An 11,033-nucleotide genomic window follows, 5' to 3' on the forward strand; every position below is an offset into this window, starting at 1 on the left:
GTTCCTAATGATGGTATAAAGATAAATGTCATCTCTAAACTAGGTTGAAATATCTCAATTTTTTTTTTTTTTTTTTTTTTTTTTTTTTTTTTGGTAGAGATGGGGTTTCACCATGTTGTCCAGGCTGGTGTCCACCTCCTGGACTCAAGCAGTCTGCCTGCCTCGGCCTCTCAAAATACTGGGATTACAAGAGTGAGCCACCACACCCGGCCACCTGTTGCTATTCTAATGTTCAGTTCAGATTATCTAATGTATGATGTCCTTCCTGATTTCTACACAAAGTAAAATTTCTTTGTATTGCATTTGGGGTTGTTTTTGTTTTTTATTGTTGTTTTCTTTTTTTTTTAGAGATGGCGTAGTTCTGTCACTCAGTCTGGACTGCAGTCGTATTGTCATAGCTCACTGTAGCCTAGAACTCCTGGGCTCAAACCATCCTCCTGCCTCTGCCCCCCAAAGTGCTGGATCAGGTGTGAGCCACCATGAAAAAGAAAAGGCATTTAAAGGATTTTCATTTTTTATGTTTTTTGAGACGGAGTCTTGCTCTGTTGCCCAAGCTGGCGTGCAATGGCGCGATCTCAGCTCATTGCATCCTCCGCCTCCCAGGTTTAAACTATTCTGCCTCAGTCTCCCTAGTAGCTGGGATTACAGGTGCCTGCCACCATGCGCAGCTAAATTTTTTTGTATTTTTAGTAGTGATGGGGTTTCACCACGTTGGTCAGGCTGGTCTCGAACGCCTGACCTCAGGTGATCCACCCGCCTCAGCCTCCCAGAATGCTGGGATTACAGACTTGAGCCACTGCGTCTGGCCATTTATTCCTTTTTCAAAGAAGATGGGACATGATTGAAATTTTTCTTGTTCTTTTTTTTTGAGACAGGTTCTCACTCTTGCCTAGGATGGAGTAGAGTGGCAGGATCAGGGCTCAGACTTGTGACTTTTTAAAATAAGAATAGGCCTCATGCAGTGGCTACGCCTGTAATCCCAACACTTTGGGAGGCAGAGGGGTGGATTGCTTGAGCCCAGGAGTTCAAGACCAGCCTGGGCAACAAGGTGAAACCCCGTCTCTACTTTTTGTATAAAAAAATACAAAAATTAGCTGGGCATAGTGACATGTGCCTGTAGTTCCAGCTACTTAGGAGGCTGTGGTGGGAGGATCTCTTGAACCCAGAAGGTCAGGGCTGTAGTGAGCCATGATTGCACCACTGCACTTCGGCCGGGGTGGCGGAGAAAGGCCCTGCCTCAAAAAATAATAAAATAAGAATATATGATTTGTACGCGTTTCAAAAGTACACTTACTGCATCAAGTGGAGTAGAGTGCTTTGTCTTTTGTAGAGATGCTAGGGAATTTCAGCAGATTTTAAAAAGATAATTTTCTTTTGTAGCAAAAGCAATATGTATTTATGATAGAACATTTAGCAAATATGATAGGAAAATGAAGAAAATATCACTCATAATCTCAATGCCAGGAATAACCACTAAGTGTATTTTCACCTGGATCCTTTGGGTCTTCTTTTTTTCCTACCACGAACAATCTGAGAACACACTATTTCAAGGTACTGTGTTTAACAAGGACCAAAGATATTTAAAAGTTGAGTCCTTTCTCCTAAAGAGCCTACTGTCCAAAAAGAGGACAAACTAATGCAAGAATACGTTTAAGAACTTACATTGTGTTTGGCTGCTCTGGTGAAATGGAAAAAAATGTAGATTAAATACTGGTCCAGTCACCCCCACTCTTTACTGGGCATCGGGATCATATGAGTGCCTTTTGTGCCGCGTGTGCGTGTGTGTGTTTTAAAACATTTGTGCCTTGGTCCCACCCTTAGAAATTCTGGCACAGTGGTACATATTTGTTGCATCTAGAGTAAGGTTTAGAAATTAGAATTTCTTTAAACTTTTGCAAGGTGATTCTAATGAGTCTCAGGGCTGAGAACTATTGAGCTAGATGGGTCATTTATGAAAATATTAGGAAACAGACTTGATTTATCATTATAGAACTACCCCTAAGTCACGTGCTCCAAAGCTCACGCATCTTTGTTCTTTTTTTTTTTTTTTTTAAACTAATCACTGACTTGGAGCTCACAAAGCCTGTGCATCTAAGAAAAAAAATGTAAAGGAAGCATATGAGTCTTTGTTGAAGCCTTTATCTTAGTTCTGAAAGGATAGACAGGGAATGGAGGGCAGGGCCTCCATGTACAGTTGAGCAGTTTTTTGCACCACACAAAGGTGTCTGTCTGGCTGAGTGATAAAATGTGAGCCCAAAGCTCTTTTTCCTTCATCAAGGCTTACATGTGTAAGACTTCATCAGCCTATAAAGGGCAACTTTTTTCTAATTGGCACAAAGATGCCTTATGGAGTAGGGATGGCCCTGAAAAATGGAATCGCAGTCGTAGATGTTTATACTATAAAAAATAGCAATAAGCTAATAAAATTCTGCTTTTTTAGCCCCTGTGCTACTGAATTTACTGCCTGTTAGCATTTGGTTGGCTAGATCTTTTAATGTTAATTAAGTAGTGCCAGGATGTGGAGGAGGAAATACTGACAAGCTGTACTAGACCCACCCACATACGGAACAAAAATAGCTCTCACAGGAATTATTGATCTTGAGCTTCTTTAATCATTTTGACTTCTTATTGTAGCAAAGAAAATGAACAGCTAGGTCAATTATGACCACCATTGATGGTCATTTTCAGTATCATATAGCAAAAATTGTTAATATATACTGATTGTTGAACAATTTTTGCAAGATAGAGCTTCATTTTTTAGCCATTTTTAGCCAATTAGTTTTCTAGCAAGAAAAATTTTGAGTTACTACCAACTTCTTTTCATCTTTCCTTTTCCATAGATACAGTATCTAACAGGGCTAAGAGGGAACCCTTTGGTGAACTATGAAAAATTAACTTCACTAGTGTCCTCTTGATTTAGCTGTTATTACCATTTCCATGAATATCAGAGGAAAGAGGAAACATGCCTACTTTTGTAAGTCCATTTGGCAACAGAGCTCAGCCCTTCTGAGCAAAGTTCAGTCCTCAGTGCACACAAATGATAAATGTTAGTATGTTTAATATGTTCATAATATGTTTAATATGTTCAAAATATAAAATTTGAGTTTAATTTGGTTCTTGCACAGCAGACCACTAGTGTCTATAAATATCTTTGTGTTTCTTTAGGAAGAGAACAAAGAACATGAGGGAAGCATAATATCATATATTGATATCTTGTAAAGATATGAATGAAGGTAAAAACCAAAGGACAGCCATCTGAAAGTAGGTTTAATTCATGCCGTGTACCATTTACTTCAGCAATCAAGATTGAACATTTCCGTGATACTTCCAATGACTCTCAGGTTTACAGAATGGAGACTCCAATAATAAAATGCTTATTTAATCGATTTATATATAAGCCTGGAGGCAGCCTGGTTTAGGAGAAAAAACCTGGATTCCACCTGGCTCTTGGGACCTTAGTCACTTGGTGCTCTGAACCTGTTTTGTCGTCTTGAAAGTGGTATTCTGAACACGTAGTTTGCAGTGTTGTACATATTAGAAAGAAAAGGGGTGGTTTAGACTGGAAGAACATCTAGAACATATCTGATAGGTGGGTGTTCAATAGATGGATGCCATTTTTATGATTGCATGTCAGTGACACCAGAAACTGAACTGTTTGTCAGAGCTCTGGCACATGAAAGTATGGTAGAAAAGGGAGCCAAAATAAAATGAACTCCAGCCCTGGTTTGTCTGTCTCCAGTGTTAGGGCTGAGAAATTCATGGACAGTCATTTATACCTTCATTCAACAAATTTTGAGTCCTGCTATGGGTTAAAAAAAATTTGTCAAGCCCTGCTCTCATGGTGCTCACATTCTAGAAAGGGCAACATAATTGCATGAATAAAATAATTTTGTTGATAAGTGTAATAGATGGTTTGTCTGTCTCTAGTGTTAGGGCTGAGAAATTCATGGACAGTCATTTATACCTTCATTCAACAAATTTTGAGTGCCTGCTATGGGTTAAAAAAAATTAGTCAAGCCCTGCTCTCATGGTGCTCACATTCTAGAAAGGGCAACATAATTGCATGAATAAAATAATTTTGTTGATAAGTGTAATAGATGATTAAACAGGGTAAGTGACAGTAATCTAGGGGTTCTTCTTCAGATTGGAAGGGCAAGGAAGACCTCTTTGGGGATGTGGCGTATGAACTGAAATCCAAATGAAGAGAAGGATAGAGGCATGGTGACCTGGGGAAAAGCAGTCCAAGCAGTGGGAATAGCAAATGTAAATGGCCTGAGTGGAAAAGACCTTTGCAAGCCTGAAGAACAAAAAGCAAGCTGACTTGTGTGACTGGAATTAGTAGAGAAGGCTGGAAACAGGAAATGAAGTCACACAGTGGCAAGACCAGATCTCAAAGGGCTTTGTGCCTTTCGTATACCACAGGCCTTGGTGCCACTCCTATGAGTCTGTGCTTCTCAGTATAGATGCATTTTACTTCTTTCCTTTATATTAGTAATAAAGACACACTTTTAGAAGGGTTGCAGTGACAAATGTGAAAATGTATAAAGCCTGTTGTGTAGGTTAGTTGTCAGTTTGGTTTCTTTCTTTTAAAGGTAGCAATTCTACCTTTAAAATGCACAGGTGTCAAAGAATCTGCACATTACATGCTGTCTTTTGGAACACCATAAAATATTGGAGTAGTCAGTTCCATCTGCACAGGGAAGAGATTTTCAGCAGAAAAATCTGACTATATATGTTTATATATTCCGACTATATATATATATGTATGTATATATTCTGATTTTTACATCACAAGTAACTACACAGTTTAAAATTTTTTTTTTTTTTTTTTTTTTTTTTTTTTTTTTTTTTTTTTTTTTTTTTTTTTTTTTTTTTTTTTTTTTTTTTTTTGAGGCAGTCTCTCTCTCCCTCTGTCGCCCAGGCTGGAGTGCAGTGGTGTGATTTTGGCTCATTGCAACCTCCGCCCCTTGGGTTCAAACAGTTCTGCTTCAGCCTCCCAAGTAGCTGGGATTACAGGCATCCACCACCATGCCTGGCTAATTTTTGTATTTTTAGTAGAGACAGGGTTTTGCCATGTTGGCCAGGCTGGTCTCGAATTCCTGACTTCAAGTGATTTGCCCGCCCTGGCCTCCCAAAGTGCTGGGATTAACAGGCATAAGCCACTGTGTCCGACCCAAAATTTTTTTACTGATGTTCGTTTGCTAGTATTTTCTACCAGGCAATCCAAGAAAATTATTTTTTAAAAAACATTTAAATTTGAGAAAAACACATCCATCGGCTTTTGTTCTTGGTGAATTTTCTAATTAGTGTATTATGTTAGTAACAGATCAGTGTGTTCCAGGAGTATAGTTTGAGATTCTCTAAAGGATCTAAAAGTGAAAGTTGGGTAAAACCACAACAGGGAGGAAAGTTTTTGCTTCCAGGTTTTTATTACCAGCAGTAAAATTTTAGAAGACTGTAGGAACCAAAGAGCCTTGGTCAGTTTTTACCCCTTCCATGGCCTAGGAAGCATAGAAACCCTCATCAGAGGTTTTAGGGGATGGCAGTGGAATTCTGGGAAGCAAAATGCTTTAGCTGGTTGGGGGGGAAGAAAATGGACGACCAGTCTTCCCAATGCTTCTTGGAGAAAAATGTTCTCAGAGAATTGGATCAATAAATGATGCAAGCTCTCCACAGCTCCTAATCACCTGTCTCCTGGAACCACATTGCTGTGCATGAGGACCACCAGCTTCTTAACCTCAGAGGGTCTGCACCCACCCTCTGCCTCAGAAAATGGAAGCCATTATCAATGGCTTAGAGCTTGCAATACCCAGGTTCAATATGAGACCAAGGAAAGGGAGGGTTGGATAGCCGTTTCATCAGTTGGCATAGGTTGGAACTCTGAATTAATTTCACCATAGAAATTGTGCCCCAACAGTGATTAAGTGCTTTACCACTGTTAATATATTAATATATTATTTCAGGTGCTTTTATTTGGGGAGAGGGGAAAGGTGAGGAAAACGAAAATTGTTTCCTTATAACATAACATAAGTTAGAAACTGTGGGCTTTGGTAAGTTGACAAAATTTTGATCCTCTGTGTGATCCTTTGCCCCATTTTAAGATACTCTTTTTCATAATATTGGAAAAAAATGAGAATAAATGAGTATTAATTTTCTGGTGCAGGGAATAACTGATGCCATCTCAGACCACTTGTGCATTAAAAAGAAAAGCATTCTGTGGTTCTGTGCTTCTCATCAATATGGTCTTTTACAAACATGTTACTGTAGATGGCTGATTTCATTTACTAGACAATTCTGAGAGGGTATGAATGCTTTTAGATTTGGCCACATAGTAACTGCTAATTTATCCAGATCCCAAACAATGGGAAAGTTCAATAGTCTGGGAGTTTCCAAAGCCCTATACCATATAATGGTATCCTTTGAATCAGAGACAAATAGTTGTTATAGTTTGTGTTAAGTGAATTTTGTTTTGCTCTTGAAAATTGCTCTGTATACCTTATATGGATAATATATCCCATATGGAAATGCCTTCCTAAACACTGGAAGTGGCAGGGAAATTATTTTTAAAATTAGTTGAAACAGGTCAACCTGGGAAGGATGAAGAGAACTGACAGTTACAAGGGAAGATGTCCTGGAAACTGGAGAACCCTACAGAAGGAATAAAGTTTATCCAGATGTATTGTTAAGTGAAACAAATCAAAGGATAGCATACTATGATCTGCCTTGTATTGAAACAAAAGCATGTGTGTTTGTAAATGCATAGAAGATCTAGAAGTTGCCAGGCGCGGTGGCTCATGCCTATAATCCCAGCACTTTGGGAGGCTGAGGTGCGCGGATCACTAGGTCAAAAGATCAAGACCATCCTGGCCAACCTGGTGAAACCCTGTCTCTACTGAAAATATAAAAATTAGCTGGATGTGGTGGCATATGCCTGTAGTCCCAGCTACTCAGGAGGCTGAGGCAGGAGAATCACTTGAACCCGGGAGGCGGAGGTTGCAGTGAGCCAAGATCACACCACTGCACTCCAGTCTGGCAACAGAGCGAGACTCTGTCTCCAAAAAAAAAATATATATATATATATATCTAGAAGGTTGGGGATTGCTTCTGGAGAGTGTTAAAGGGACTCACTTTTCCTTCCATCCTTTTGTTTGAATTTTTATAGGGATCAGGTATTACTCTTATAAACATTAAGAATGTAAAAATGTAAAAATTGCTGGAGTCTAGGAGGAATAGTTTTTCCCTGTTGAGGCTGACAGTCAATGGGAAGTGTTATATGGCAAGAGTGTGGTGTGGGGCAAATATCAGTGCCTCATCTAATTCCATATTCCAGAGATCTCAGGAGCTAAGGCAGCAGGAAAAGCAGTTAAACTGTAGGAGGGACTTTGGTAACGTGGGCAAACGGAGTTGGGGGTGGGAGGGGCTGTGGAGAAATAAAAAACATCAGGAAGTAAAAGAAGGTGAATGGGAGACCCAGGGAGGTGTGGGAGTAGTATAATGAGTGTGTATATTTTGGAGGAACCAGATAGGAACTGATATTTGAGTTGTAAGCTTTTTGAGGGACTGGCCAATCTCATTCATCTTGTATCCTCTTTTGCCTAGTTCAGTGACTTGCATATAGTAGGAACCATTAAATGCTGAATGTTGCATGAATTAGGCAAGTCTGTAAATCTCTGTGCTTTGGTCTCTTTTTATGACAGGAGGATATTGTATTAGATCCTTTCCAAGGACCTTTTTGGCTACATGATCATCTTCACTTGATTTCCATAAGCCCCATACCTTAAATAACATATCAGTATGTGGTTGTTTTACTAATGTGATTATATGCAATACTTGAAGCACTAGCCTAAAACCTCAAAAGATTGGCTGACCCATACTAATAGGAGTGCCTTGATACACACAGGTTTCTAAGTCTCTCTGCATTGAAAAGGCCCCAGAGAAAGTGGGACATAAGCATCTTCAGTTTACAGGATTCTGCAGGGAAAACTATAAGAGACATATAACATTTTTGTTCCTGTAGCCATCTGGAAAGATAACATCTTCATTATGTTCTCATTTCTGCTGAGGATCTTAAAGAATTTCACATGAAATGCTGAAACTTTCATATTTGCATTAAAGATGGTAGAGCTGTCAGCATTTGAATGTCTCATTAGTGAGAGGAGAGGAAAGGCAAATTAACACTTTCTTTTTGACAGTTACATTAAAAAAAATGACTAAAGGAAAAAGCTGATCATTTTCATCAGAAGATGTTTTAATTGCCTTTTATATTATCTTATTTAAGTGCCATAATAGAGCCATAAATATGGTATTAATAGATTGTAAATATCGGCTTACATAAATAATATATCCTGTCTTCCTCCTTTCTGTCAAGATTGAAAAGGCCAAGCCTATTAAATGTGGAACATTTGGTGCAACATCTTTACAGCAGAGATATTTAGCTACTGGAGATTTTGGTGGAAACGTTCATATATGGTAAGATGATTTAGTCAGTATTCAGACAGATGAGATAAGCAATTTATTTGATAGTTTCAATACTCTTTCTCTGAAAGAGAGGATTTTAATTTTAAAGTCTTCCCATGTTCAATTTTAACTAAAAATATGAGATCTGTCTCTTAATACATATTTCTATATTATTCAAAATCCATTAAAAAATACTAACCTATTTTTCTTTAGATGTTTTGGATAATATTATCAATACGTATTTTCACACAAGCTATTTGGTGCTAGCATTTAATGCCATGTATTTGTAAATAAAGATCTATTCCCACTCCTCCTTTAAAAATACAGTATATAAAAAGGACATGAATAACACTGAAAAATTAGATATTGTTTATATTTCAGCAAGATATTTAGCACGGCAGAAAGTTTGTTTTCTAAAGCTTTAACATCTAAGCACAACTTCTTAGAAACATATCTGTTGAACAAATCCAAATAAACTTGTTTCGAATGGGCAAAATCACAATTCTGCCAAATGCCTTTTTCATGTTTTACCTAGAGTTATTTCTTATTTAGAGTGGAATGAATTGAAATTCCTTTTTAATTACTTTTCAGGAAAAGCTATTATTTTAATCATTTAAAGTATACAGCAGTATTCTAAAATATGGAGAAAGTTCTAAAGTATTCTAGAAGAACTATCTTCCCTGCATCATGTTTTCTAATATGAGCTTTCTTGATTCTCACTTAGAACCTGCTACTTTATAATCACATTACTTTAATATATTTATCTGTCTTAGAATCATAACATTAAACAAAATGAAACTATTTTAATTTCTCCTTGCTTTAACTCAGTAATAATTAATTAGAATTTATTCATTAGTTCTTATATGCTTCGTCATATGCTTCGAGAGATACTGGGAGAGAGGCGAGTTTGAATGCTGTTTTTAAAAGTAAGTGTATTTCAACACAAGAGTATTCAAAATATTAAATAGTACCGTTGACCATCTTTCTAATACAGTTTTCTAGTATAGTACAGATATTACCAACTTACTTTTGTTGATAAATCCTATAATTTCATGTTAAAAATGTTTTAAAGTCAAAAAGAAAAAAGAAAAAGAAAAAAAGTTTTAAAGTCTATGAAATAGTAAAATATTTACTTCAAGTAGAACCACATCTTGTTTAATCTCTTGATTAGTTCCTAATGATGGTATAAAGATAAATGTCATCTCTAAACTAGGTTGAAATATCTCAATTTTTTTTTTTTTTTTTTTTGAGACAGAGTCTCACTCTTGTTGCCCAGGCTGGAGTGTAGTGGCGTGATCTCAGCTCACTGCAGTCTCCACCTCTCGGGTTCAAGCAATCCTCCTGCCTTAGCGTCCCGAGTAGCTGGGATTACAGGTGCCTGCCACCACGCCTGGCTAATTTTTGTATTTTTAGTAGAGATGGAGTTTTGCCATGTTGACCAGGCTGGTCTCTAACTCCTGACCTCCAAGGTGATTCACCCACCTTGGTTTTCCAAAGTTTTGGGATTACAGGCGTGAGCCACCATGCCTGGCCACCAATTTTTGATTAGTAAGGTTTTACTAATAAATCTTGGCCCAATAATAAATTGGTATTATATTTCATGAATAGCCATATTCACTTAAAAAATCCACAAGTTATTGAAAACTGAATTATTAAGAGAAATGTAAATAGAAGTTCTAGTAGAAAAGCAAAAGAAGGGGAGAAATGGAGATGGGCAAGAAAAGGAATGTGTAAGGATCACCGAGTCAAGCCATTCATTGCCCAGCAGTGCAGATGTAATACCTTCCTGAATGCCTTTCTGTGAATTGACCTAATAGACAAACTTCAGCTAGTCTTGCAGTAATACGTCTCGTTACCAGTACAATGACACATAGAAAAATATGTTAGTAGATGAAAATTGGTGTGTACTTCAGTGGGAAAATAGTATATTATAAAGGAAGAAATGTGTACAATGTGAACATTACTCACATTTCATCCTTGCTTTTTTGAGACGGAGTCTTACTCTGTTGCCCAGGCTGGAGTGTAGTGACACAATCTCAGTTCACTGCAACCCCCGCCTCCCAGGTTCAAGCGATTCTCCTGCCTCAGCATCCTGAGTAGCTGGGATTATAGGTGTGTGCCACCACACCTGGCTAATTTTTGTATTTTTAGGAGAGATGGGGTTTTGCCATGTTGGCCAGGCTGGTGTCGAACTCCTGACATTTGGTGATCACCTGCCTTAGCCTCCAAAGTGCTGTGATTACAGGCATGAGCCACCACACCCGGCCATCCTTTAAAAATGTCATAAGATCCAACTACTGAGGCCTACTTTTGAAGAATTTTATATCACTTTGAATTTAAACATATATTTTAAATAGAAATATACTAGCTGCATTTTAACAAAAACCTTTACATATTTGGTGGATGGAATTTAATAATGAATATGATGATTTAGTAAGGCCAGCTAATGTTGTCCATCCTCTGTTCACCTCCCATACTTTTGTAACAGCCATTAAAACCCAGAATTGAAAAAAACCATCCTGAGAGCCAGCTACTGAGATACATGGTTGTTGTTTTTTTTTCTTTTTTCTTTCTTT

General features: G+C 37.8%; 1 protein-coding gene across 2 annotated transcripts in view; it reads left to right on the forward strand.

The window, feature by feature from the left end:
* WDR92 (WD repeat domain 92) overlaps positions 1–11,033 on the forward strand; it is a 27,222-nt gene that overhangs the window by 1,630 nt on the left and 14,559 nt on the right. For both annotated transcript variants that reach the window (XM_017522107.2, XM_017522109.2), the window contains exon 2: positions 8,369–8,469. In XM_017522107.2, coding sequence (XP_017377596.1) covers positions 8,369–8,469 — 101 coding nt within the window. The remainder of the gene's footprint in view (positions 1–8,368; positions 8,470–11,033) is intronic.

Source organism: Cebus imitator, unplaced genomic scaffold, assembly GCF_001604975.1.
Source record: "Cebus imitator isolate Cc_AM_T3 unplaced genomic scaffold, Cebus_imitator-1.0 Scaffold23, whole genome shotgun sequence".
NCBI lineage: Eukaryota > Metazoa > Chordata > Mammalia > Primates > Cebidae > Cebus > Cebus imitator.